The sequence below is a fragment of the Limtongia smithiae genome (genome assembly GCF_038497785.1).
Source record: "Limtongia smithiae strain NRRL Y-17922 unplaced genomic scaffold V1518scaffold_14, whole genome shotgun sequence".
NCBI lineage: Eukaryota > Fungi > Ascomycota > Lipomycetes > Lipomycetales > Lipomycetaceae > Limtongia > Limtongia smithiae.
The window spans coordinates 236,025-261,722 of NW_027117635.1; the positions used below are offsets into that span (position 1 = coordinate 236,025).

At 55.8% G+C, this 25,698-nt stretch overlaps 12 protein-coding genes across 12 annotated transcripts; 6 read left to right on the forward strand and 6 right to left on the reverse strand.

Annotated features, from left to right (window-relative positions):
• The first annotated feature begins 14 nt into the window (after positions 1-14).
• On the forward strand, positions 15-1,365 carry V1518DRAFT_422649 (uncharacterized protein). The gene has a single exon (XM_066905505.1). It carries the CDS (start codon positions 60-62, stop codon positions 1,203-1,205), a length of 1,146 nt encoding a protein of 381 aa, XP_066757393.1. The 5' UTR covers positions 15-59; the 3' UTR covers positions 1,206-1,365.
• V1518DRAFT_422651 (P-loop containing nucleoside triphosphate hydrolase protein) lies at positions 1,227-3,775 on the reverse strand. The gene is made up of 2 exons (XM_066905506.1): positions 3,261-3,775; positions 1,227-3,209 (listed from the first exon to the last, which is right to left on the reverse strand). Exons 1-2 carry the CDS (start codon positions 3,754-3,756, stop codon positions 1,378-1,380), a joined length of 2,328 nt encoding a protein of 775 aa, XP_066757394.1. The 5' UTR covers positions 3,757-3,775; the 3' UTR covers positions 1,227-1,377.
• On the reverse strand, positions 3,776-5,284 carry V1518DRAFT_422652 (uncharacterized protein). The gene has a single exon (XM_066905507.1). It carries the CDS (start codon positions 5,222-5,224, stop codon positions 3,854-3,856), a length of 1,371 nt encoding a protein of 456 aa, XP_066757395.1. The 5' UTR covers positions 5,225-5,284; the 3' UTR covers positions 3,776-3,853.
• Positions 5,285-5,420: 136 nt separating this feature from the next.
• Positions 5,421-7,365, forward strand: V1518DRAFT_422654 (uncharacterized protein). The gene has a single exon (XM_066905508.1). The coding sequence runs from the start codon at positions 5,613-5,615 to the stop codon at positions 7,296-7,298; it is 1,686 nt and encodes a 561-aa protein (XP_066757396.1). The 5' UTR covers positions 5,421-5,612; the 3' UTR covers positions 7,299-7,365.
• Positions 7,366-7,473: 108 nt separating this feature from the next.
• V1518DRAFT_422656 (uncharacterized protein) lies at positions 7,474-8,350 on the forward strand. The gene is made up of 2 exons (XM_066905509.1): positions 7,474-7,611; positions 7,665-8,350. Exons 1-2 carry the CDS (start codon positions 7,556-7,558, stop codon positions 8,263-8,265), a joined length of 657 nt encoding a protein of 218 aa, XP_066757397.1. The 5' UTR covers positions 7,474-7,555; the 3' UTR covers positions 8,266-8,350.
• On the reverse strand, positions 8,273-10,299 carry V1518DRAFT_422657 (amidase signature domain-containing protein). The gene is made up of 2 exons (XM_066905510.1): positions 10,011-10,299; positions 8,273-9,962 (listed from the first exon to the last, which is right to left on the reverse strand). Exons 1-2 carry the CDS (start codon positions 10,049-10,051, stop codon positions 8,324-8,326), a joined length of 1,680 nt encoding a protein of 559 aa, XP_066757398.1. The 5' UTR covers positions 10,052-10,299; the 3' UTR covers positions 8,273-8,323.
• Positions 10,300-10,930: 631 nt separating this feature from the next.
• On the forward strand, positions 10,931-16,678 carry V1518DRAFT_377631 (meiotic cell cortex C-terminal pleckstrin homology-domain-containing protein; the record flags this gene model as incomplete). Its single annotated transcript, XM_066901585.1, has 5 exons — positions 10,931-11,026; positions 11,085-11,337; positions 11,391-12,731; positions 13,743-14,413; positions 15,698-16,678. Coding segments are annotated over 5 exons (3,342 nt in total), but the record flags the coding sequence as incomplete, so codon positions are not given.
• Positions 16,679-18,045: 1,367 nt separating this feature from the next.
• Positions 18,046-18,318, reverse strand: V1518DRAFT_368601 (uncharacterized protein; the record flags this gene model as incomplete). Its single annotated transcript, XM_066901246.1, has 1 exon — positions 18,046-18,318. A coding segment is annotated over one exon (273 nt), but the record flags the coding sequence as incomplete, so codon positions are not given.
• Positions 18,285-19,212, forward strand: V1518DRAFT_422664 (uncharacterized protein). The gene has a single exon (XM_066905511.1). The coding sequence runs from the start codon at positions 18,596-18,598 to the stop codon at positions 19,154-19,156; it is 561 nt and encodes a 186-aa protein (XP_066757401.1). The 5' UTR covers positions 18,285-18,595; the 3' UTR covers positions 19,157-19,212.
• On the reverse strand, positions 19,144-20,839 carry V1518DRAFT_387890 (squalene epoxidase-domain-containing protein). The gene is made up of 4 exons (XM_066901724.1): positions 20,691-20,839; positions 20,347-20,614; positions 20,194-20,299; positions 19,144-20,144 (listed from the first exon to the last, which is right to left on the reverse strand). Exons 1-4 carry the CDS (start codon positions 20,800-20,802, stop codon positions 19,239-19,241), a joined length of 1,392 nt encoding a protein of 463 aa, XP_066757402.1. The 5' UTR covers positions 20,803-20,839; the 3' UTR covers positions 19,144-19,238.
• Positions 20,840-21,316: 477 nt separating this feature from the next.
• V1518DRAFT_429593 (component of IIS longevity pathway SMK-1-domain-containing protein) lies at positions 21,317-24,366 on the forward strand (the record flags this gene model as incomplete). Its single annotated transcript, XM_066906139.1, has 8 exons — positions 21,317-21,424; positions 21,477-21,573; positions 21,629-21,912; positions 21,958-22,054; positions 22,113-22,190; positions 22,241-23,475; positions 23,527-23,711; positions 23,763-24,366. The coding sequence occupies 8 exons, from the start codon at positions 21,317-21,319 to the stop codon at positions 24,364-24,366; spliced, it is 2,688 nt and encodes an 895-aa protein (XP_066757403.1).
• A 188-nt stretch (positions 24,367-24,554) lies between these two features.
• Positions 24,555-25,643, reverse strand: V1518DRAFT_429594 (uncharacterized protein; the record flags this gene model as incomplete). The annotated part of the gene is made up of 5 exons (XM_066906140.1): positions 24,555-24,607; positions 24,670-24,771; positions 24,817-24,936; positions 24,990-25,503; positions 25,566-25,643. The coding sequence occupies 5 exons, from the start codon at positions 25,641-25,643 to the stop codon at positions 24,555-24,557; spliced, it is 867 nt and encodes a 288-aa protein (XP_066757404.1).
• Positions 25,644-25,698: the final 55 nt, after the last annotated feature.

The window sequence follows — 25,698 nt, forward strand, 5'->3', positions numbered from 1 at the left end:
TCCGCCCGATTCCACGCCCACACTCTCGACATACTCCAGATACCCTCTCCTATATCATTATGGCGGCCTCCGCGGTAGCCGCAGTTATTGCTCTTGCTACCCTCGCTATCCCACCAAATCTTGCGGCTGTCGAAACAGTGCTCTCCGTTGCCGGGGCGGGCGTCGGCGCTGCCTCCTCCGTCGCGAAGTTATACCTCTCCCAACGTGACAGCCGGCGGCGCCACCCGCAGCGCAAAACGCTCGATCTCTCTCGCGTGCGTGCGATGTATGTGTTTAGGGGCCGGGATACCTTGCGTGCGCCGCGAAACCTCGAGGTGCCGGAGCCGGTGATTGTTGAAGGCGCGGAAGTGCGGCCGATGCTACGTGATCCGAATGAGCGATGGACTGATCGCTTAGGTCGGTTTGAGCGCCGTTCAGGGCCTCTCGTCCGGCACGAGGTTATAACCGACGGCTCACCCGCTAAGAAGAAGCAGAAAACGACCATCCGCGCAAGGATATCTCGCGCAATTCACCTCCGCACGCGACGTGCGGAAGAACGCAAACGTGCAAAGACAATGGAAGCGGCAGAACTCGCAGCATACTCCGTCGAAGCACAACTCCGTCGTCTATGGCAACGACCGCATGTATATAACGTACTTTCCAGGGATCACGATTTACAGCATACCTTTGAGAGGTACAAAACAGGCGTGTGGATGCTGTACACCTATCCCGACCGCACGCTCGTCGCGACAATTCGATTTTGGCGCCGTATAGCGGTGTTTGGACCAAACGCGCGCGGGCATACAATTGAATTTCACGTCGGCACTGCATCCACTGAACTTCGTCGTCGCAAAATTCGACATACAGCTACAGCATTTGACTCATACAACGTCTTCTACACTGCCGACGGCGCGCCGTATCATTGGAGTACCAACACGCGCAAGTTGGAACGCGTGGTCAATGACGGCGGGAAAGACCTCGAAGTCCGCCAGACCGTATGCCAGGCGAAACCACTCCGCCGGCACGTACCAAACTACGAATTCCTTATCGACTCGAGTGTGATCGATCCCATCGTCGTGCTATGCACGGGGTTTATTAGTATGAAAACCCAGTGGAAAACAACAGATTGTCCGGTCGCGCAAAATGTTACGGAGTTGCCATCTGACGCGCGGAGCGTGCCAACGACGGGGGGCACGGGAGGTACAAGCGGCGGTGAACGCGGGTAGAGCCGCTGCGCTGAGTAGCTGGGTAGATTGAGCAGGCGCACTACTGAGTATACCCGACTATGACCCGTCTCGGTTTTTAGTCCTTTCATCATACCACACCACTCCACATCTGCCTGTTTGTTGTCTACTGTACATATAATCCAATCATTCAGGTCCCCCCACCATTTCCTCATCATCCTCTCGCTCCCGCCTGGAAGTCAGCGTAAAACTGCACCATCTCCGGTGTAATCGAACGCTTCATGCCCTTCACCGCGGCATCAAAATGCCGCGCAGCGATACACGGTGCGTCAAGGTCCTCGTTCATGGCGTGTAACCCCGCCTCTTGACATAGAGCGGCAATGTCGGCGCCGGAACACCCCTCCGTCGCAATGACAAGGTTTGCGACGTCCACGTCCTCTGCGACGGACATCCCGCGGAACGTGATTTCGAAGATACTTTTCCGTGACTGAGCGTCAGGTGGTGAGACGTATACAAGCCTATCGATCCGGCCGGGTCGTAATAACGCGGGATCGAGAACCTCTGGCCGATTTGTCGCGGCTAAAACCACAACAGCGCCGGCACTTTCGACGCCATCCATCTCGTTCAGCAATGACGTCAATACACGATCACCACCCGTCTCCGCGTGTCCGCGCGCGGTCGCGATGGCGTCGATTTCATCAAAAAAGATAATTGACGGCGCCGCGTTGCGCGCTTTCCTGAAAATCTCACGCACTGCGCGCTCGGATTCACCCACGTACTTGTTAAATATCTCAGGCCCCTTTACCGCTAGGAAATTCAATCCGGCTTCTGTGGCCAGTGCTTTCGCTGTGAGCGTTTTTGAACAGCCTGGTGGACCGTAGAGCAAAATACCACGTGGCGGCGCAATTCCAAGACGTATAAACGTCGCGGGGTGAGTAAGCGGCCACTCCACCATCTCGCGTAGCTTGCGCTTCACGTCGTCTTGGCCGCCTATATCTTCCCACAAAACCTTCGGTGTCTCGAGAAAGATCTCACGCATAGCACTCGCACGCACAGTTCCCATTGCGGTGGTAAAATCAGCAAATTCAACAACTACCTCGCTCAACTCCACGCCAGTGTCATCACCACGCGCGACAGCGCACATCACGGCTTCCCGTGAAAGAGCAGCGATATCAGCTCCGACAAAGCCGTGCGTTTTGCTTGCGATCGAGGAAACTTGCGCAGGAGTGAGAGAGTGCGGAGTGTGACAGAGATGGCGTTGCAGGATGGCGAGACGCGCGTTAATGTCGGGTATACGTAGCTCGATTTCGCGGTCAAATCTGCCCGGCCGGCGTAGCGCAGAGTCCACGCTCGCGATACGATTTGTCGCGGCCACGACGACCACGCGCGGCGGCGCTGGTGCGTTGTCGGCTTCGGTCACACCGTCTGACGGTGCGGTATCCTCGCCAAGTTCGTCAAACAGTGTAAGCAACGTCGCGACAATCCGTGTTTCTGTCTCTCCCGCTGCGTCACCATCTCTCCTTGGCGCAAGTGCATCAATCTCGTCCATCAGAATCACACTCGGCGCGAACCTCTTCGCCTCGTCAAACACCCTTCTAATACTCGCCTCCGTATCACCAAGATATCGTCCCAACACTGCCGATGCGGAAATTGTCAACACATGTGCCTGCGGCGTTTCGTGCGCAATGGCACGAAGTAACATTGTTTTCCCCGTGCCCGGTGGGCCGTGGAGTAATACACCCCGTGGTGGGGCGACGTTGAAGCGGGCGAATATTTCCGGGCGGAGGAGCGGTTGCGTTATCGTGCGACGGATTAGTGCGATTTCAGAGTCGAGGCCACCGAGCATGGAGTACCGTGCGCCTGGGACGATGGCGGGTGAGAGGGGGGGCGGGTGAGAGGGGAGGATACGTAGTTTCGGGGTTGCTGCTGTGACTGCGTAGAGCGGTGATGGGGTTGGTGAGGCGTGGGATGGACGAATTGTGTGGATTTGGATGTGTAGTCTCGGAGTGGAAATGAGCTGACCAGGGGATATGTATTTGATTTCGCCTCCGAGCCAGTTAGTACTTTGACTTTTACATGTGGTGTGAACGAACATACGTAGAACAGCGATGATAGTAGCCGCGCCAAGCTTGTCCTCCTCCTCCCCATCGACGGAGAAGGAAACAGCAACCTCCCCTGCATCTGGAACTTGCATCTTAACCCTCTCCACACGCACACGATCGCCCAGCAATACCCCCGCGAGTCCGCGAAGGCCGCGTGAGAGTTGCAACGCATCCGTGCCGACGGAGGCGTCCGCGTATACCGGTGCAGTTGCCACCCGGGCTATCGACGAGGTCAAGGAAGAAGAGCATGGCGTCGATTTGCATACCGACAAGAGGTCGCCTTGGGCTACGCCATGCGTGCGGAGAATGGATGGGTGTGCAGTGATGCGTAGGCCCGGGGTTGGTATAGTCGGCCGTACGATGTACTCCGTAGTCAGCGGCACTGCTTCTTTCGCCACGCCATTCGTACTAGACGCTGTGGTCTTTGCATTTGAAGACGAGGCAGAGGACGAAGGCTTTGCATTGTTGAGGTTGACGGACTTGCCGGCCATAGGAGTGGATTTGGAGGAGGTGAAGATTGAACTGGGAGTTTTCTTCAAATTTTCAGGGGATCTATGACGTCGCAATGTAAACTGCTACAGACTTCGTCTACGACCCCACAACCTGCCGCCCGTTGACCCACACCTTGGCCACGTTCCGGTCATCGCCGTTGAAGATCCACTTCGCAACCAACTCCTCCGGCTTGCCCACCTGCCAAGGAAACACGTCCACGGGGGAGCTTTCGTCAGCAAGCGTGATCAGCTGCGCGTCCCACTTCTTGCCGACAACAAAGTTGCCGATTTTAGACTCGAGACAGCATACTTGTGCGCCGCCAAGAGTGGCGAGGAAGAGTACTTCCTCAATGGATAACTTGTGCGCTTCGTCGCCGCCCATGGCGAGATGCCGGGATACAAGCAGGGCCTGGCGCGCTGTCTCGAGGATCGAGACAGTGAAACCGCCGGACACGTCTGTACCCAGTCCGACTTTGATCCCAGCGTCGAGCAGCCACCGTACCCGCGCCTCGCCGGAGGTGAGCGCAGAGTTACTCGTAGGGCAGTGCGAAATCCCTGCGCCACGCTTTGCGATAAGATCCCGCTCCTCGTTGGATAAATGCACCGCGTGCGCGAGGATGGTGCGTTCGTGCAAGAGCCCGCACGCGTCGTACACGCCGGTATAGTGCTCCGCGAAAGGATGCGTGGATTTGACAGCCTCAACTTCAAGCACGTTCTCAGACACGTGGGTTTGCACCATCAGTTTCTCGTCGTTCGACAGCTTGCCCAGCCAATCCAGGAGCTCGCGGGAGCACGAAAGTGCGAACCGCGGCGTGATGATCGGTGCGACAAGCTCGTGGGCCGGGTCGATTTTGCGGATATATTCAATCACCTCGTGTGTGGCGGCTTGCGCTGTCTCGCACGACTCGTCGCGGTAATACTCCGGTGAATTCGCGTCCATGCAACAGCGTCCAATAAACGCACGTTGGCCGCGCTCCAGCGCGATGTCCGCGAGCATGTTTGTCGCTGAGGTGTGGATTGTCGCATAGTATGCCGCAGTTGTGGTACCGTTGCGTAGGGTACGGTCGATGACGGCGTCGTAGACGCTGCGCGCGGTGGCAAGGTTGGAGAAGGATGCTTCGAGCGGGAAGGTGTAGGTGTTGAGCCAGTCGAGTAGGGTGGTCTTGCCGAAGAGGCCCACATTTGGGTACTGCGATGCGTGGATGTGGGTGTCGATGAAGCCAGGGACGAAGAAGGAGGAGACAGGGCCAAGCACGATTGTAAAGGAGGAGGATGGCCAGCCGAAATTGGTCGCGGCCGCAGTGGCGGCGGCATGGAGAATCGTCGTGCCGGCGTCAGGAGCGAGATCGAGCGGTAGGACGAAGATGATGGTGCCGGCGTCGTCGACGCCGACTGCTGCAGACGGCAGGATCTGCAGAGCCTGCGGTGCGAGGGAGTGCACTACGGTGCCTGCGTAGACTATGGGCATTGTCCAGGAGAGAGACAGGGGGGGTGAGATTTAGAAAGGGATTCAAGAGTGGATATGAGAAGTGCACCGTTGCGAAGTAGACGATGGCGCCGGGCTTCTCCGTGTCTTCTTCTCCCTCGCCTCCGCGGGCCGTCGGAAGGCGCCGAAAACTCGCCGCAGGGCATTACACACGCCGTCCATTCCAATTTTTTTTGAACATCGAGAACGCACTTCCCGCGTCGTAGTCTTATCACTATCGATTGTGCTCTGGTTGTGTCGACTTCTCCACCAAAGCACCGCAGCCGCGGCACGGCTGCCACGCCGCACGTGGCGGTGCCACCGCCAAACCTTAACCTGCATCGCCACTTCTCCTGTTGTCCACTTATCAACTGACCCCCTTAGCGACAGAATGGCCGAGTGGGCAGACTCCGCGCTGCACACGCACCGCGACGCCTTCGCGGCGCTGGTGGACTATGACAACGACTCATCCACACAGCAACCACCCCCACCGTCTCCACGGCAAGCCAAGTCCCGCGATCGCCTCCGGCGCATGCCGCGCGTCCCCTTCGTGGAGCTGTCGACGGATGTGTACGACGAGCTTGAGCGGCGCCGTGCTGGAGAGCGGGATCCGGCGAATACACCGAGCTCCTTGCGACCGCTGGATACGTTTCATCCGAAACGGAATCAGACAAGAGAGCATCTTGCAGTGTTGCAACAGAATCGGTTCAAGGATTTGGTGCTGGACGTGTTGCATGAGGTCGTGAGGAGGTTACCGCCGGATCCCCGCGCGCGGCAGCTCACAGTGCCGCGGATTGAACCCTCGGCAGTGCCCGCGCCGCCATACACCCCCGCACCGGTCGCCGTGCGTCCGGTGGCGCACCCGTTCCAGTCCTCTACCATCGTCCCGACAAAGACTACAATGGTCGAAGCCACCGCCGACGATGAACCCGGTTCTTCCGATTCTGAGGATCCTGACAACCTTCGCCAGCAGATCCCAACCCCACCACTCCGCCAACTACGCGCAGCACCACCTGCGCCGCTTGTGATCCCAGAGAGCACCGCAGCGCCGCCTGTGCCGGTGCGCAGGAGCACGAGTAGGACGAGCAGAACGAGTTCGGTAGCATCATCGCATCATACAGTACCGGAGTCACCCGCGGTGCCAGCGCGGAATCGAACGCCATCGTTGGCGCACACCCGCAGTGCGGCGGACGAGGAGTTGATGGTGCAGCTGCGAGAGCAGGTCGCGGGACTGCAGGCGAGGGTTGCCACGTTGGAAGCCGAGGTGACACAACGGACTGAGCGCACTGAACACGTGGAGGCGGAGCAGCGCGCTATGGCTGCGTCCGCTGAGGCGGCTGTAGCGACGGCAGAAGCAGCCACCGCTGCCAGCGAGGAGGAACTCTTCCGTACGCGGGCGGCGAACAAGAAGCTCGTGATGGAAGTGCAAGCTCTTGAAAGCGCGCTGGAGCAGAAGAGCACGCGTGGGGTCGATACGTCCGCAGAGTACTCTGCACTCGTGGCGGAGTGCGAGGAAGCCAAACGGCGGCTGGACGCGCAGCAGCAGACTACCGAGCAGGTGCGCGTGGAGGCGGCCGCGCTGGCAACACAGATGCGTGCGCTTGCGTTGGCGGAGCAGTTCTCGCGGGAGCGCACTGAGGCGCTTTCGCGTCGCGCGCAGGAGCTTGAATCCGCGAACGCCACGTTACGCGCGAAACTAGCATCTACGGACGGTTCGTGGAACAGCATAACATCGTTCGACTCAACGCCGCCTGCAAGCACACAGTTCGCAGCCGCATGCCAACGCGTGCTTGCCACTGCATCCTTCGCAGAGACCACGGACGCGAGCGCGGGTGCTACGGAGTTCCTCGACGCGGTGCGTAGTGTTGTCGGCGCGACAAGGGAGGTGCTAGCAGGGACTCCTGCATCGTCGCAGCACGGCGCGCGGGTGGCGTGCAATGCACTGGCAGTCGCAGCAAAGAACCATGTTCTTGCGTGCGGGCGCGCGCCGGCGGGGGTGGTGACGGCGGCGGTGTGCGAGCTTGCGCAGCGGGTGGCAGAGCTGGAGCTGGCGCAGAAGGCGGCGGCGGCGGCGTAGAGTTCGATCAATTGCATAGGTATCACATAGGTATCATATAAAGTCATCTCACGATAATGAAACGCGTTGCGACGCGTCGTATTGGACGGATTAGGAACACGTGAAGGTGCGGCGCACAGGGGCTGGCCCCTTTGTTTACGCGACGCGGCGCGTCGCGCAGGAGGCGAGGGGCTAATGACCACCGTCGCAGGCCGTCATGCCTCTATAAGACGCGTGTTCCCGCTCCTCCTCGGAGATCGTCACTCTGGACACACACAATGCTCTCAAGGCCGCTCTTTCTCGCATTTCTTTGCGCCGCCGCAGTGCAAGCGCACTCCTGGGTAGGTGCTTGTACGCACATTCTTATCGCACGCCGCTAACCCCCGCCCCCCAGATTGACGTGCTCTACGCAACCGACCCATCCACCAGCATGCTGCGGTCCACCGGCTATATCCGTGGCTACGAAGGCCACATTGATGTACTCGAGACGTACCACCTCATGGACCCAAACGTCACGACAGCGCTGTGCATGGACACGCAGCAGACGCCGACGTACTCGTCAATGTACCCTATGCTCACCGCCAAACCAGGAGACAACATTACTGCGACGTATCTCGAGAACGGACATGTAACGGCAGATGTACTGGCACCTGATGAGAGACCGCATCCGGGGAACTACTCGTGGCTCTGGGGCGGCGCGCCAAATTTGGAACTTACGAACGTCGCACAGATGTTTGACGTGAATAACCTGCTTGCCGGTCCGTTCAATTTTGACGACGGCAAATGCGCGGTCGCGGCCGGAAACGAGTTCGGTGGCGACCGCGTGGCGTCGCCGTGCGTATCCACATTCTATCTTCCCGATGACCTGGAAACCGGCATCTACAACATCGTCTGGGCATGGCACTTCCCCAAAATCCCGCCCTGCACTGCCGGCGCGCCGGTGGAGTTTTACACTTCTTGTGCAGACATCTACGTCGATGCATCATGACCATATACCCTGCACGATAACGACCTTTTGTATACTAGACGTAATTGCTACATGCACTTTACTCGACTTCGTTGAGGAGCTCGTACTCAACTCCAATGTCTTTGAGCGCGTCGATCGTGCGCGCCATCATCTTAAGCACCTTCTCCTCCTCGAGTCGCCGGCCGATGATCTGTACGCCGACCGGCAGACCAGCCATCTTAGTGGCGTCGTAGTTGCGGTACGCGCCACGCGCGATGTAGTTCATGCCTTTGGTCGAGAAGCCGGCGGGAAGTGCGTCGATCTCCTTGTCGACTTTGAGAATTGGGATAAGACCCGAGGAGTGGTCCACCAAGTTGAACATCGATGCGTAGCCAACCGAACCGAACGCCTCGAACATGCCGTCGTGCGGCAGTGCGGGCGTCGCGTTAGGCACGGTGACAAGAAAATCAATCCCACTCTCTTTCCATGCGGTGAAGAATGCGCCGCGGTAGCCCTCGCGCTCCATGATCAAATCCATGTACTCCAACTGCGTCTTCTCGTTCCAGTTGTTCAGCATCGTGTAAAGCACCTCGTCCTTCTGCACGTACTTGACCCACAGCGACCAGATCGTCTTGACAAACCGGGGAAGACGCTCGACGAAGAGGAACTTGGCGACGCCCTTGTCGATTTTCTCGCCCGGGTAGAGCCATGAGGTCGCCATGCGGCCGGCGTCTGCGCAGATGAGCTGGGTCGCAATTTTTAGAGCCTCAAGGGGGGACGGGGGGACGAAGGGAACGATCTCGTGGCCCTGCTTGCGCAGCGCCTCAACGACAGTGTTTAGCGCGCGGGCACAGGCGGGGGCGGGTGTGACGACACCGTCGTCGGCGAGAACGCCGATCTTCAGCTTCGCAGGGAGTGTAATCTCACGCCACGGGATCGGGTGCACGGTGTAGTCGTACTCCCACGGCTTCATGTCAATAATGCTTTTGAACACGTACTCGAGGTCCACGAACGAGCGGCACATAGGTGAGTAAATCGAAGTAATACCGTCCTGACCACGAGTAGGCGTCGTGTTTCCCGCGCGGGGGATGCGGCCGTATGACGAGCGTACGGTGTACAACCCCGAGAAATGCGATGGCACACGCACCGAGCCCGCGACATCCGTGCCCATGCCCACGCGACCACCACCATATGCCAACAATGCGGCCTCGCCGCCACTGGAGCCGCCTGGGGAGTATCCCTTGACATGGGGATTCTCGGAACGACCCCACACGTTGTTGTAGGATTCGTAAGAGAGTAAGGTCATCGGGATATTGGTTTTGCAGTACGGCACCGCGCCAGCGTCTTTGAGAAGCTTGACCAGCGTAGCGTCCTGCTGCACCGGCTTGTTCGCGAAGCGCGCATAACCTAGAGTTGAATCGACACCGGCGATGGACACGGTATCCTTGAACGAGATGGGAATACCAGCCAACGGCCCGTTCTTGTTGCACACCGCAGCCTGCGCCTCGGCCTGCTTGAAGATAACCTCGGTCAAGCAATTCAGCTCCTTCTGCGCCGCGTACGCGCGCTTGCCGTATGCGTGCAACACCTCAATCGGCTGCACGAGGCCGGCCTTCACTTCCGCAGCAGTCTCCGCAACAGTGGCATTGAAAATCTTGACCTCGGCGGGCGTCAACGGCAACCCGTACTCTGGCGCGAGCTCCGCCATGATCTCCTCGCGCTGCTTCTGCTTCCCGGCACTGCTTTGTTAGTCGTGCTCAAAGCTGTGCATACAGAAGAAAACGTACATGATGTTCTTGTATTTGAAGTACTCCATGACACACGACATTTTGCAAGTGGTACACTTAGCGGGGTGTGAGGAAGAAACTATTTAGATGTTCCGAGGGTCGGAGCGCGATCGGGGCGGCGGTGGGGGTTTTGATAAGCCACGATAACATGATTGAGTTCAGCCATTCGTTGGCTCTGCGCCATCGCGGACACCGCCGCGGTTCTCAACCTCAAAGGTGGGTTATAATGTAATATGGGAGAGTGGAATATTGCTATGGACTTGTGGAGCAGGGTGGCGGAGATGTTGACCAGTCGCGCCGAGGCGGTCGAGGGAGGGAGAAGGGCGGTGACGTCAGTTTTGGCGGGTACTACGCGAGACGCGGTGCAAGCAAGCCCACAAAGCTACACATAACGACGAGTTTTCTCTGGTGGAAAGGATTAAGAAAGGAACGCGATATGGCCTGTAATCGAGCGGCCCTGAAGCGTCTTTGGTGGTTTGTGAACATATTGTCAAGAGCAGTTTGAACTACCTTGGCGAAGGTCTCCAACGAAAATCGCACCAAAAAAAATTCCAACCCATCTTTCCGCACTTTCTTCGAAATTCTTCTGACTAAGTACTTTTTCCTTCTCTTTTTTAATCAATTCTTATCATACAAAAAAATTCCAACTTCCAGTATTGCAAGGTGTGGGGAATCACGTGGTATCTCACGTGAGAGGGCTAGGGCCGAGCCCCTAAATTCATTGCGCACGCATGTAAACAAACTGCTATCACCATTATCCCCCGCACCCTCCGCACCTCTTGGTTTCCCACGGCGTACCACGCCACCATGGCCTCATTTGTATGTTCTGTTGCCCTGGGTGACGATCTTGGGAGGGAGAAGGCTGACGCATACAGGACGGCGACGACATCGCGAGCGCAGCATGGTCGAAGCGCATCGAGGAACTGCAACGCGGATATCAAGACATCGCGTACGAGTCTAGTCGGCTTTTTAACTCCCGAGGGGCGTCTACGACGCCTATATCCATATCTGGAAAGGTGTGTTTGCGTGCGCATGCTCATAAAGATGAGAGAGAACCATGGGCTAATGAAACAGGAAAATGCGCCCCTGCTCAGTGCACGCACATCAGGCACGACGACTCGCAAACAGCGGAACTCAGCTACGCGGCCGCAGGATCTGCAGTTTGTGACCGACATCGGACAAGAGTTGCTCGTGGAGTGTCGACGGCTGCAGATGCTTGCGACCGAGAAGGACGACAAGCTTAAGGAAGCCGATGCCGCACGCTCTACACTCGTGATTACGATCGAAAATCTTGAGGCCCGGGTGCGGCAGCTAGACGAGTCTGAAGGTATGCACTGTGTGGATTGAGTGGTAAGCGTGTGCGGTGCTGATTTCGTGCAGAGAAGTATAAGGAGGAGAACTGGAACCTCGAGATGCGCATCCAGCAACTCGAGTCCGATTCTGCGGTCGGCTCAGATCGTTTATCTAAAATAAATCTCGAGAACAGCAAAACACTCCAACTCTACACCGCGCAACTCGAAACCATCGAGGCTCTACAACAGCGCGAACACGACCTCGCCGAGCAACTAGAGTCATGGCAAGCCAAATACGATACCGACATGGCGAACTACGAACAAACCATCTCCTTGCTCAACAAGCAAAACGACGGTCTCACGGCATCGGTAGATGTGCTCAGCACGCAACTTACGGAGCTGCAGTCTTCGAGTCCGGATCATGACGACGGGAATAATATCCCAGAGACCGGGCTTGTGCAGTCTGGGGACGAGTTCTCGGACGAGCCAAAGACGCCGGAACGCTCGCCCCCTATATCACCGGTGAAAATGACGCCGGCGCATCATGCGGGGTTAGAGGGGCAGACGCTCAACGCGTCGCTTGCGCATGCGCATCGTACAATCACCACATTGCGAAATTCGATGTTCCGGGAAAAGGCAGAGAAGGCAGAGTTGCGCCGTTTGCTTGCCGAATCTCAAGAGGAAATGGATGCCATGCGTCTGGCAAGAGGTCCTAAGAAGACCAAGAACAGTCTCGGTTCCGACAGAGGTACCTCAGCCCAGCCCATCCGCCGAACGCTCCTCGGCGCAGGCGGGCGCAGATCGCAGTACCGTCTCTCGGCCGATCTCGACGACCCCGAGCGCGACATGAATTGGGAAACCTTCAACGGGACCGATAGCGACAATTTTGTCAGCGCGGCAGAATCGCTTTCCGGCGACGACACCGAGTCATTCGAAACCGCAAATGATTATCCTACCAGCGGTGACGACGACGGCACGCAAACTGAGACCGAGGCGTATCATACCGGCTTGGAATCCGTTCACGAAGTGTTGGATCACGATACAGAGACTGGCTCCGATATTGGCATGCGCGGATTGAACAGCAACACCTCTGTGCGCTCGGTGGATAGCATGACAGACGACGACGACGATGTAATGGGATCGAGTCGAATTCGCGCACAATTGTTCAAGAAGTCGAACTTGTTCAGCCGGAACAGTGGAAATTTCAACACGCCGCAGCCTCTGTACAACGAGCTTGGCGACGGTTCGTCGGATGACTCTGTTACACCTAGCAAGCCAGCCTCTCTGCCGCTCAGCACTGCGGAGGAACTTAGTCGCTTACCGACGGTAGAGAGTGTCACCGCTGACGCTGCGGCGCTGGATATGATAGTTCTCTCTCAGGACGACTATAATAACTTGATCAACCGCGAAATCACGCAAGATGGAGTGCGTGCTGATGCAAAGGTGGTAGATATGATTGCTCTCACAACAGCGGAATACGATGCACTTCTGCTCAGCACGAAAGCCGACGCACTCGCAAACCGGAAGGTATCTCCCGTCACAGTCGCTGCGGACGCATTATCGCTGTCTATGGTTGCGATGACGAATGATAGCTTCGACGCCGTGCTCGGGCAGGCTGGGATTACCGCACTCAAGTCGAGACAGATATCGCCCGAGAGCGTGGTATCCGACGCACAGACGGTGGGGATGATTGCAATTCCACCAGAGCAACTCGACGGGATGCTCGCCCAGGCTGCAATGAGCGCGCTCGAGACGCGGGTTATTACGCCCGAGTCTGTGAGAGCTGATGCGGGAAGTTTGGCGTTAATCGCGCTATCAAGAGGAGAGTATGACACAGCCATGGGCGCGGCGGCGGCTACAGCTGCGACAGCTGCCGCGGCCAGCGCGTTGGCATCGCGGGCGATTACTGCAGATTCAGTCAGGGCTGATGCCGCAATGCTATCTCATGTCGCACTTTCGAAAGATGAATACGACGCCACCGTTGCGCAGGCAGCTGCGGATGCGCTCAGCTCACGCGAGGTCACCGAAGCAAGTCTTGCTGCCGACGCGGCCGCATTGTCGTATGTTGCCATCCCGAGCGAGGAGTACACTGCCAACATGTCCGCCGCGGCGGCGAAAGCTCTGGCAACACGGGAAATCACACCTATCACCGTCGTTGCGGATGCAGTGACATGTAATATGGCGGCAGTACCGCAGGTTGAATACGACGCACTCGTTGCTAAAGCTAATGCGCAGCCGACGGTGGATAGTGTCACCGCCGCTGCCGCTTCATTGGCACTCGTGGCCGTGCCGGAGGATAATTACATCAACTTGCTGGAAAGAGCAAGTGCAATTCCAACAGCGGAGAGTGTTACCGCTGCGGCAGCTGGATTGGGCATCATTGCGCTAACGAGGGAGGTGCATGACGAGTTGGTCAAGCAAGCGACTGCTGTACCGACAGTTGAGAGCGTACAAGCGGACGCGGCGAGCTTGAATATGGTCGCGGTGCCGAAGGAGGAGCATGATACTCTACTTGAGAAGGCGAATGCGATGCCCACACCTGAGAGTGTGAAAGCTGATGCGGCCGGGTTGGCGATGGTCGCATTACCCAAGGAAGAGCATGATACATTAATGGAGAAAGCGAATGCAAGTCCCACGGTCGAGAGCGTTGCCGCTGACGCAGAGGAATTGTCGCTTTACGCAGTCTCGAAGGACGAGTATGAGAGTTTACTTGCAAAAGCGAATGCAGTGCCGACGGTCGAGAGTGTAACAGCTGCCGCTGCTCTATTGTCTCTTGTCGCGGTGTCGAAGGACGACTACGAGCAACTTACCAACAAAGCGATCGAAGCTGAGACGCCAGCTACAGCTGAGAGTGTTGCAATGAGCGCGGCAGCGCTATCACTTGTTACAGTCCCCAAGGATGACTACAACGTGCTGGTGGACAAGGCAAGTGCAAAGCGCACTGCAGTGGACGTCGCCACAGACGCTGCGGCGTTCTCTCTGGTCGCGATCCCTGAGACGGAATATGCATCGCTCAAGGCCGAGTCTGAAAAAGTAACGACTGCTGAAGGCGTCGCAGCTGCAGCGGCCGCACTTTCCCTCACTGCCGTGCCAAAGACGTATTTTGAGACAGTGCTTGAACGTGCGAATGCAACGCGCAGTATTACACCCGAGACAGTGGCTGCCGAAGCGGCATCGTTGGAGCTTACGACTGTTCCAAGGGAAGAGTATGAGAGTCTTGTTGGACGCGCAAATATGGAGAGGATTGTTACTCCGGAGACAGTGGTTGCGGATGCTGCGGCGTTGTCATTTGCCGCGATTCCGAAGGCGGATTACGATACGCTCATAGAGCGCGCGAACGCTCAACGTGTTGTTACTCCGGAGACGGTGGCCGCAGATGCGGCCGCGTTGTCGATTGCGGCCATGCCACAGGCGGATTATGATGCTCTCGTTGAACGTGCTAATGCGGAGCGGGTTGTTACACCAGAGACGGTGACCGCGGATGCAACTGCGCTATTGTTTGCAGCTGTTCCCAAAGATGAGTATGATAATCTCGTCGAACGCGCAAACACGGAACGTATTATTACGCCCGAGACGGTGGCTGTGGATGCAGCTGCGCTATCATATGTCGCTATTCCGAAGGCGGATTATGATGCTCTTGTTGAGAGCTCTCATGCAGAGAAGGTGGTTACACCGGAGACCGTGGCTGCGGACGCAGCCGCGCTATCATTTGCGGCTGTTCCTAGAGCTGAGTATGAGAGTCTTGTCGAGCGCGCAAATGCGGAGCGGGTTGTGACTCCGGATACTATCGCCGCAGATGCAGCGGTGTTGTCGTACACTGCCGTTCCGAAGGTCGTTTATGACAGCCTTCTTGCGACGGCGAATGCTGAACGACTCATCACGCCTGAGACTGTCGCCGCGGATGCCGCAGGCCTTTCGCTTGTCTCCGTTCCCAAGGATGATTACGACAACCTGCTTGAGCACGCAAATACGGCAAGAATGGTTACTCCGGAGACTATTGCTGCGGAAGCTGCTGGCTTTGCGCTCGTCGCAGTGCCCGAAGACGAGTACAACCAGCTTCAGGCAAAGGCGAGCCAGAAGCCTACACAAGAGAGCGTGATCGCGGACGCGGCGATGGTGTCGCTGGTCGCGATTCCCGAGGATGATTACGACGAACTTTACGAGAAGGCCCAGGCGAATCAAGAAATTTCCCGGGAAACTGTTGCCGCTGACGCTGCAGAGCTGTCGCTTGCTGTGTTGCCACAGGAGGAATATACTGACCTATTGAAGCAGCTGAGCGCTGCTAGACAGAAACTCGGTACACAGCAGGGTTTAGAATCCGCTGCAGCTGCGTTGTCGTTGGTCGTTCTTGACAAGGATGGATATGCCAAGTTACTTAGCCAGTCTGAGGCACAGCCGTCGCAGAGCCTTACATTGGTTCCGGATACTACCGACAAGGCGATCGTGTCGCCGGAGATTTCGTCGAAGACTACGCCACCATCTAGACCAAGCGCAGCAGAGCCGTCGCCTTTTGTGTACCACTGCGTATCGCAATGCATGGTCGGCGATTACGTCTGGAAGTATACTCGGCGAGCAGGACGACAGACTCTCTCGGAAAACCGACATAAGCGATTTTTCTCGTTGAACCCGTACTCGCGCACGATCACATGGGGCCGGCATCCTGCCTCCGCAGCTGGAGGCAGCGAAAGCCGCGCGCGCAGCGCGCAGATCGAGTCTGTTGAGGTGGTATATGATGATAACCCATTCCCACCAGGCTTGTATCATCGCAGTATCATCGTGCACACCGCGTCACGGATTGTGAAGTTCACGTGCTTGACTGGCGACGTGCATGAGCGGTGGGTTACCGCGTTGTCATTTTTACTAGTGCATCGGAACGCGGTGGAGCCGACGGCGGAGTCTGATCCTGGCAAGGAGAACCGTGGCGCTGCACCGCCTGTTCGTCCTACTACCGCGGTGCCACGGACCGCACTGGGCACATCACAGTACGTGAACACCGCGGGCGCAACTTCACGACGCTCAACCACTTCATCACACAGTACGACGCGATCGATGTCCTATAGCACACTGAACCAATCCGTCGCACAGAATGCCTCGTTTAGGCTCGGAAGCCGGGGGTCAATGGGCAGGTTAACCTCGTTCTTGCGGCCCCCGACGGGCTCGTTCCAGAGCCCGGAGCCGCCGCTGCCGGTGCGGATTGACGCCAACGGCGTGTACGAAGCGCAGCGGGCGCGGAATAGTATGGAAGAACTGCGTACTCAGATTTTGCGGGAGGAGGAAAATGCTGAACGCCTTGAGAACGTGCGGGCCTGCTGTGATGGTGAGTATTTACTACTGCGTTTGTCAATGATCGGACTAACATGTGATAGGAAAACATGATGTGTCGAAATTAGGACATCACCACCACTAAATGTCGGATTGTCTTTTATGTTTGGTTTTGCATCTAAAATTTCTTTCTCGCGTTGTGGCTTTGCTAAATTTGCTATCTAATGAGTCCATGTCATTCCTTTACTGACCATAGTCATTCGTTTTGTAATTCGTTCATTTTGTACACTCCTTTTGTGAAATTATCGTTTCGCGTGATATTTTTTTGTAATTGTATTCTGTGTTGGGTTGGTAGGTTCTCTTGTGTTTCAGATATCGTGGAGTGTGTGGATGTTGTTGTATATACCTTAGTAATAGTTAATGCGCATTTATTTTATGCATGAAAATAATCATCGCGTGTTTGCGCGACGAGGGATGGAGAGGAGACCTCGTTTTTTGGGGGCGGATTGAGGGAGGCTAAGTTCGATGGGCTCGAGAGGCTGCGGGAGGCGGGTAGCATGGACGGCGGAGGAGTTTTGCAGTTGCGGGGGCCGCGCGTGGTTGTATTGTGGCAGGTGCTCGTCGCGGCCTTGACGGCGCTCGCTCAGGACAGTGGAATCATTGTTGGCGAGTACTCCAGTGTCATCGAAATCGTCAAGCTTGGCAAACTTGTCCAATTCGTCGTCCTCGTCTAGAGCAACGACGCCGTCGCTTGCGTAGTTGCCATATGACGGTGCGGTACTGCGTGTGCTTGATCGTGTCATAGCACATTGTTGGGCTATGGAATAGTCTACGTCGGACCTGTCTTGTGGAGAAGGCTGTGCCGGGATTTGTCGTGCTGGAGTGAGGGTACCCATGGGTTCGGGTCTGCGCTGCACATGATGGGATGGTGATGGAGTCGTACGTGAGGGCGATAAGGAGGAGAAAGGTACTGATGGCGAGGGAGATGACGATCTTAAATTCGACGTACTTTGGAGGAGTGGGAGCTGCGGCGGTTGTCGGTGTGCTGTTGAAAATCCAGCTGGTGAATTGGAGTCGGCTGACACGCCACGAAGGTCAGTTGCGATGTTGTGTGATAGATGTGGTAACAGAATTTTGGATCGAGTAACTTCATTCCGCGGCATTGTGGACTTCAATGTCATCGGCGTAGTCGGTCGAGCTGGCGCAAACTTGCGCATATGCAGCGGTAGACTAGAGCTTTTTGCAAGCATATTCTGCATCCCCGGCGACAGCGGTATCAATAAATGAGTGCTCAGATGCGACGAAATAGTCGACCCCGGCGGTGATCCTGATCCCGCACCTCCCGACGCAGTGTCAGACGGAGCATGGGATACCTGCGGCGAATCCTCCATTTGTCGCGAATAAGCATTTCGTATCCTACTTTCTCGTCGCACACGCATCCTCATCGCCGGGGGCGTCGTCTCTGAAAGTGGATGCGAAGTCCTTCGGCGCTTCGCGATGACGGACGAGATATTCTGCAGGAACGACGTGCTCCGGGTCTCAATATTCACAAGATGTTTATCCATACGCACTGTATCGCCCTCGCGCAACTCGGATTTCCGGATAAATGTGGAATCCTGCAACACACGCGCGGTGGAGTATAACATCGCGCGGCGATTGAAGGTGTGGAATTTGAGCGTGCCGTCGTTCCATACTTTAGACTTTTGCGAGACCTGTGCGGTCCAGAGGACGTCAAATGTGTGCACTTCTGCGATAAGCTCTTCAGCGTCGTCGTCGTTGTCGTTGGGATCGTCCATGGCGGCGATGGGGTTAGAGTAGCAGGGGCGCGGTATGCGAAGCAGAACGCGCGCCTCAGTGTTCGAAGAGGGTGGATGCTAACCGCTTACGGCGAAGTGACAACAGAACGCACGCGTGGGATGCAGCCGAGTTTTAGTACTACTAAAACCGAACACGAGCACGAACCCGAAGTCCCAGCACATCAGCTCATCACAGATCAGTCGCAACGCGACCGACCACCTTGTTCATCATACGATGCAGTTATTATTATCCACTGCCAACCCGACGGGTATCGCGAGCCTCCTGGGTCGCGCGATCACTGTCGCATCGGAAGAAGCCGTGGATCTGAGAGCATTGGCGCCGTTGCAGGAACACGGGCTGCAGACTGCGGAATTTGGTAATGCTGACGGGGACACGACGCATGCGGGAGCTGTGAAGATGTACGGCGCGAGTACGTTGTACGTGATATACTATACTGCGGGCCTTGCATTATGTTTTGAACGTTCGAAAGGGGATCAATTTGAACTCGAAGCGCTCGAGTTGTATAGCAGTGATGCACAGTACAGAGCTGTTGAAGCGTCGTTGCTACCGATTGAAGGCTTGAGTATAACCACCACTGGGAAAGAACTCGTGCAGGCATTTGGTGAGCCTGATGACAAAGGCGGTGGTATGCGGGAGGGTATTGATATCTGGTTTCGGTGGGATACGGTTGGACATGGCGCTGGGCTTGAGGTGCAGATGGACAGTCGGAGTTGGGAAGACGGGCAGAGATGTGCGTGGCGGTCAATTATATACTTCAAGTCTTCGGAACAATAAATAAAAGAAATTAAGCTATTATTAGATGAGATACAAATGTACATGCAAGGAGGTATGGTACAAGCGACACAGTGGAGAAACACTATCTAGACTCAGAATACAACACGGGAAGAACGACAACGCAGGCTTTGTAGATGACTGCAAAGCTATTGATGAACACCACAGGGTATTGCGGTGGGGATGCGTCTTTAAACATGCAAAACACGGCATAGAACGCGACGGAGAAGAAGTGGTAGATAAGTAGGAACGGCACCGGCTTGACACCAGAAAGCAGACCGATAGGCTCGGCAACACACGCGCCTCCGCGCTGGAAGTAGCGGAAACAGCCGCGCTGAAGCAGAACGAGGCTGGCGTCGTTGGCAGCGAACAGGGAATACAGTGCCTGGGCGAGAATGTTGACGACCGAACTCAGCGCCTTGCGTTTCCAGTAAAAGTCGTTGAGCTGTGCGACGACAAGGTCGACGTTGTCCAGGTCTGGCACGTTCGCGGGGGAGAGGATTTCGGAGACGAGGTACACGTCGTTGAACGCCACCGTCATGCCGCCACCGGTGAGTGGGTGCCGCATGTTGTACGCGTCACCGAGAAGGATGACTCCGGGAACGTTATTGTCGGACGGCGGCAGGTACGAGTTAGGCATTGAGCGCAGGCGGTCAGACTCGATGGCCTTTGTGAACGAAGGTAGCAAGCGCTGCGGGATTGATTTGGAAACGACCTCGGAGAGGTGGCGCTTGAGGTCGCCGTTGCCAGCAGAGGGAAGCTTGCCCTGAACATCGACGAGCATGCGGGTCTCGTGGGTGCCGATCTGGTAGACTAGAATAGGTGCGTGGTCTTGGCCCAAGATGACGTGACCGTGGTTCGGCGCGGGCACGTCGGCGTCTTGAAGTATGATGCCGACAAAATGTGAGCGTATTTGAACTACAGTGCTCACGAACTCGCGGCGGAATTTGGAGAAGGTGCCGTCAGCCACGACGATGAGGGAGCCCGAGAACTGCACTGTCAGTGAAAGATCCAGAGGAAGAAGAGCTAGGATAGCTCACTAGTAGGGCATTTTCAGAGTCCTTGGAGGTGCAGCGCACGCCAAAGACGCGGCCTGTCTCCTTGTCGATGATGAGGTCGTTTACGGTGGCCTCGAGGGTTGTGACGCTGACAAGTTAGCACACATACGCGGCGGAGGAAGCTCGATGACTTACTTTGGCGCAGCCTTTGCGGCGTCACGGAGCTTCTGGATGAACCGTCCATGGTGGAATGAGTGGCCCTCGAGAGATTTCTCTGGATGCTTGGGGTCGGGCGTGTATGGTAGCTTGACGTCCTGAGACTCGTAGAACACGTCGTAGCCATACACAGGAACAGCGTCGATGCCCTCTAGACAGTCACGCAGCCCCAGCTTGGTTAGCGCAAGCACGCCGCCAGGCTGCAGTAGCTCGCCGACGATTCTGTCCGGCTCGGACCAATCGCGCTCTGCAGGAGAGTGTTAGCTGTAGAATACGCGGGAGGTGCTTGGAAGGTGGGAAGATGTTGGTGGAGATGCGCATACCAATAACCAGGACAGACCGGCCCTGCTTGCCGAGAGTTGCAGCCAGAGATGCGCCAACGACGCCAGCTCCAACGATAACAACATCGTATTTGTCGGCAGTAGAGTTAGCCATGGTAGGGGATGACACGGTGAAGAACAGGAGGATGAGGAGAGGAAGGAGAGAAAGATGGCGCAGTTCGCGTTGCTCGTCAGGCCATCGGGAATCGGGTCAGCGCAGCCGCACAAAGCTGACCCAGGGACTTGATTTCGCGGGTCCAGCCCAATGCGGGTCCTCTGGATGGCGTGGCACCGCATTTCGGCGCGGTGAAGAGCAATTGAATTTGTATTGCATTGTGCGTCTATAGCTGGCAGATAGAAGAAGTAAATAGAACTGGATAACAGACGCAATTTGATTGGTGGTGCTGATGGCAGAACGGCGCAGAACCAGCCACAGGGGCGCGCCGCGTGGCGGTGCAAAGTCATCGCACGCGTCGCTTCTTCTTCCGCTGGCAAAACCCGCTTTGTTTGCGCTTTCTCCGCTTTTCCTCCTCTCTTCTATTTCTACATTTCCTCGTCCAGTATTTTCTGTCTCGCGTCGCGTTCATTCGACTCGATATATCTTCCCCGCGGTGCGCCGCCTCCTCCCAATGTCCGTCGACGTCCTCCGCATCCCGCGTAGGGTCAAAGTTTACGAGCTCCAGCAAGAGAACTGGCACGACCGGGGTACCGGCTTCTGCATCGGCGAGTTTATCAACGTGCGCTAGTCTATGTATTGTGTTATGAAGTGTGGACTCACCACTCTTGCAGGACGACGCGTACATTTTCGTCAAGAGCGAGGAAGACGGCGGCAAGTACCTCCTGGAGACAAAGATCTTCAAGCACGTCCAGTACCAGAAGCAGCAAGGTCAGTTCTCGCGTGATATCCTTCTCCTTGACCATCTTTCGCCTAACACGCGCAGAGACTCTCATCGTCTGGACTGATCCAGACGAGACAGACCTCGCGCTCAGCTTCCAGGAGAGCGATGGATGCGCCACCATCTGGGACTTTGTCACCGACGTCCAGAAGCACCTCAATCTCGACGAGATCCACTCCGATGATCTCATCGACGGCATCAATGGATCATCCCTCGCGCTCCCACCGGACCTGACGCTAGCATCGCTCGCTGACATCGAAAACCGGCTCAGTATCGCTTCGAACTCGCAATACGGCCGCGAGTCTGTCGTAAACGATATCACACAACATGTGCGTTTCTTTAGCCTTTCTTGCGCGCTTACGCTAACGTCATAGGACTATATTAACAAGCTCATCATTCTTCTCGGCGAGGCGGAGGACCTCGAGAGCATCGCTGACCTGCACACGCTATGTCGCATCATGAAGCTTATCAGTGCGTCCTCCATTATCAGCTCCTCGATTCTTGCCCGAGTACATCGCTAACCTTCCAGTCCTCATGAATGACAACGCCATTCTCGAAAAAATCATTCTCGATGAATGCATCGTCGGCGTCGTCGGAATCCTAGAATGTACGAAACCAGTTCCTGCACTCGGCTATGACGTCACTGACGGCCCACAGATGACCCCGAGTTTCCTGGCCACAAGGCCAACCACCGCGAGTACATTTCGGACGAATCTCGTTTTAAAGAAGTCGTCCATATCCCCGACGAAGCTGTGCGCAACAAGATCAAACACACATTCCGTCTGCAGTACCTGAAAGATGTCGTGCTCGCCCGCCTCCTTGACGATGCGACATTCTCCCTTCTCAACTCGATGATTTACTTTTATCACTTTGAAATCATCAACTGTCTACAACATAACGATGAGTTTATCACCGCTCTCTTCGACATTTTCAAACCCACCTCCATTCCACCGACCGAGGGTAAAGCAATCACATCCACGGACCCCATCGCCACAGACTCCACCGTCGCCGACTCCTCTTCACCACTACTAACAACTCAACAACCTGCATCCCTTGCGAAGAAGCGGGACGCAGTCCGCTTTGTCCAGCAGTTCTGCCAGACCTCCAAGAACCTACAAAACAGCCACCGTCACACGTTATACAACAATTTCCTCAAGAAAGGCCTCCTCCGTGTCATCCATTTTGCTCTCCACGACTCCGCACGCGGCATCCGCATCGCCGGTGCGGAACTAATTCTCTCACTTATCGAAACCGACCCGTTCATGATCCGCGTCGCGGTTCTCAACAAACCTGCGGACGAGGCTACCGTCGTGGATGCTCTAATTGATCTACTGCTTACTGAAACCGACTTTGGTGTCTTCTCTCTGGCAGCTGAAGCGCTGCAGACACTGCTCAATGCAAACTCAGGCCAACCTTCGGAGATTATGCACTCAAAGTCATCCGACATGCTGCTGCGGCAATCCTCCGATGATCCTGAGACCGAGATGTTTTTGGAATTGTTTTATGAGACACCCGTGAAGCGGTTATTTGATAGGATCGTTAACCTCAAGATGCCGCAACACATGTCTCTCAGTGACGCATCGCTATATTGCTCGCTGTGCTCGCTCATCCTCGTCTTTATCCAAGCACACGGATACCGCTGTCGGCTGTTTCTCGTACAGTCTAGCGTGTTGACGAACCTTGCAAAGCTGTTTCAGTCACCGCACAAGTCACTTAAGCTCGCAGTGCTACGGTGCTTCCGGCAATGTTTATCCACGAATGACGAATTTTACTACCGACATCTGATAAAGGAAAAATTGTTCGCGCCGGTAGTGACGTTGATGCTCGAGGTAGCGTCGCGAAATAATCTTGTTAATTCGGCATGTCTGGAGTTCTTTGAATTTGTCCGGATGGTATGGTCTATGTTCATATCTCGGCAACGTATGATTAACTTATGCATCTAGGGCACAATACGACCGGAATTGCAACGCAACATGAAGAACGTGCTGATACACATTGTGAGCACCTACGGCGACCAACTGAAGACCATTAGCCAGTTCGACACAATCCGAGAATTATTCTCGCGGTACGTCGACTTGCGTGCGGAAGCTGCGCTTGCGGAGGCGAAGGGAGATGCAAAGCTGCCAAGGTCAGTCTAGCACATGCCTGTCAAGTGGGATGTAGCGCTAATGATACGCAGGGCTGCTGATCATGCTCAATGGAACAGATTACGCGATATTGAGGTCGATGAAGAGGAATACTTCAATACTTCTGACGACGAGGCGGAGGCTGCGGCGACCGCGATACCGACAGAGCCGGCGAGCGAGCCGGTAGATATGCTGGTGAGCGAGCCCGCAGTGGAGGATGATAAGGCAATAGATGCAAGCGAAGAGGGCTCGCTCTCGCCGAAGGCGTCGTCCGAAAAGTCTTCAGACAGTCAATCACAGCCTACCTCCGCCGAACCTCTAGACGAGAAGGACACCGAGAAATCCTCCGACAATGACAGTGACAAGAAACATCAACCCGACAAACCTTCAGAGAGTGCCGTCGTAACCGTACAACAAGAAGAACAATCATTAACAAAACTACACGCGCTGAGCGAGAAGCGCAGACGGAAGGAAGAAAAGCAGGACGACGATGAGCTTCTAAAGTTGTCGATGAAGCGCAAGAAACAAAACACGGGCGGCCATTCGTCGTCCTCGCGTTCGTCATCGCCGGCTGCGACGTCAAAAGCCGCGTCGAAGCGGGGCATTTTAGCCAAAGCCACAGGAAAGTTCAACTTCAAGTTCGGATCTAAAGACTGAACAAGGAAGAGATCTTGTTATACTACTAATTTGTCTTATTTTTTTTTGCAGCTGTGTACGATCACCGAGGCTGTTGCACACTTTGTACAGTACATTTGGCGTCAATTTGTTGGGGCTCTTGCTTTTCTATCAATCATTTTTTTATTATTGCACCGCAGGATCAAATCAAAGGAATAAGGGCAAACCTGTTATAGCTTGGAGTGACCCTTGATAAATGGTAGCTGGTCGCTGTGCAGTATGCCTGGGAGGTATTAGTGGTTGCGTAGAGGACTAAGAGGGGGGAGGGGGAAAGGGGGGACGTGCTTTCGGGATAGGGCAGGGTGGATTGACCTATGTGCCATGCGCCGCCATCGACAACGACGACGGTTCCTGTGATGAAGGACGCGGCAGGGGAGAATAGGAAGACTGCGAATTAACGTCGCACAGTAACTGTACAAGGAGAACACTCACCAGTGGCGTTTGCGATATCGTCAACGGTTCCGAATCGCTGCAACGGCACCGCAGCAAGCGCTTTCTCCTTTAAATCTTTGGGTAATAGTCGGGTAAGTCCCTCCGTGCCCTCGATCGGTCCTGCACCTTCATCAGTACATCAACACATTTAACGCATGGAAAAAGAGACGTACCTGGCGCTATGCAGTTAAACCGCACCCCGAACGGCCCAAGTTCAACCGCCAACGCGTTTGATAACGAATCAATCCCCGACTTCGCCGCCGCTACATGGCTCTGGAATGGCACGCCGTAGTAATGCAACGTTGTCGACACGAAAACAACACTACCTTTTGATTTAATAAGACTGTCCTGCGCAGCCTTAACCGTGTTGAAACTCCCCAGCAAATCAATCTCAATCACAGTTTTGAAAGCATTGGCCGACAAATGTCGAAAATCTGCAAGAAAATTCCCCGCTGCGCCGCAAATCACGAAGTCAATACCCCCGAGCTCGTCAACCGTGCGCGCGACAGCGGCTTGTATCGCGGAGAGGTTGCGCACATCTGCACTGATGCCGAGGACTTTACTTCCGGCACGTAAAGATTGCAGAGAGGCTGCAGCCGCGGCGGTGGTGGAGGGGTTGCGGCCTATGATTGTTGCGTTGGCACCGAGGGTGACGAGCGCGCGGATCTGGTGGCTGCAGATGGTGCCCTGGCGACCGTCATCAGTAGGAAGATCGATAGACCGAAAGGGAGAGAGCAAGGGAGACGTACGGCGCCGCCGGTGCAAAAGACCACCTTTCCGAGGAAGATATCAGGCGCAAAGACCGAGGTTGTGTAGGTTGGAGCCATGGTGAAATGTTTGAGATGGTGATAGGGAACAGAATCCGGCGGAGTCTGTCATGTA

Excerpts from the sequence above, each read along its gene's own strand:
- V1518DRAFT_422656 (XM_066905509.1), top strand. The coding sequence starts at position 7,556 with ATGCTCTCAAGGCCGCTCTTTCTCGCATTTCTTTGCGCCGCCGCAGTG. Across the intron at positions 7,612-7,664 it reads GCCGCCGCAGTGCAAGCGCA|CCCCCAGATTGACGTGCTCT; the intron begins CTCCTGGGTAGG and ends GCTAACCCCCGC.
- V1518DRAFT_422651 (XM_066905506.1), bottom strand. The coding sequence starts at position 3,756 with ATGGCCGGCAAGTCCGTCAACCTCAACAATGCAAAGCCTTCGTCCTCT. Across the intron at positions 3,210-3,260 it reads TACTATCATCGCTGTTCTAC|GCGAAATCAAATACATATCC; the intron begins GTATGTTCGTTC and ends ACTGGCTCGGAG.
- V1518DRAFT_422664 (XM_066905511.1), top strand. The coding sequence starts at position 18,596 with ATGCAGTTATTATTATCCACTGCCAACCCGACGGGTATCGCGAGCCTC.
- V1518DRAFT_387890 (XM_066901724.1), bottom strand. The coding sequence starts at position 20,802 with ATGGCTAACTCTACTGCCGACAAATACGATGTTGTTATCGTTGGAGCT. Across the intron at positions 20,300-20,346 it reads GCCGCAAAGGCTGCGCCAAA|CGTCACAACCCTCGAGGCCA; the intron begins GTAAGTCATCGA and ends CTAACTTGTCAG. Across the intron at positions 20,145-20,193 it reads ACTCTGAAAATGCCCTACTA|TTCTCGGGCTCCCTCATCGT; the intron begins GTGAGCTATCCT and ends CTGACAGTGCAG.
- V1518DRAFT_422654 (XM_066905508.1), top strand. The coding sequence starts at position 5,613 with ATGGCCGAGTGGGCAGACTCCGCGCTGCACACGCACCGCGACGCCTTC.
- V1518DRAFT_422657 (XM_066905510.1), bottom strand. The coding sequence starts at position 10,051 with ATGTCGTGTGTCATGGAGTACTTCAAATACAAGAACATCAT. Across the intron at positions 9,963-10,010 it reads TTCAAATACAAGAACATCAT|TGCCGGGAAGCAGAAGCAGC; the intron begins GTACGTTTTCTT and ends CTAACAAAGCAG.
- V1518DRAFT_422652 (XM_066905507.1), bottom strand. The coding sequence starts at position 5,224 with ATGCCCATAGTCTACGCAGGCACCGTAGTGCACTCCCTCGCACCGCAG.
- V1518DRAFT_422649 (XM_066905505.1), top strand. The coding sequence starts at position 60 with ATGGCGGCCTCCGCGGTAGCCGCAGTTATTGCTCTTGCTACCCTCGCT.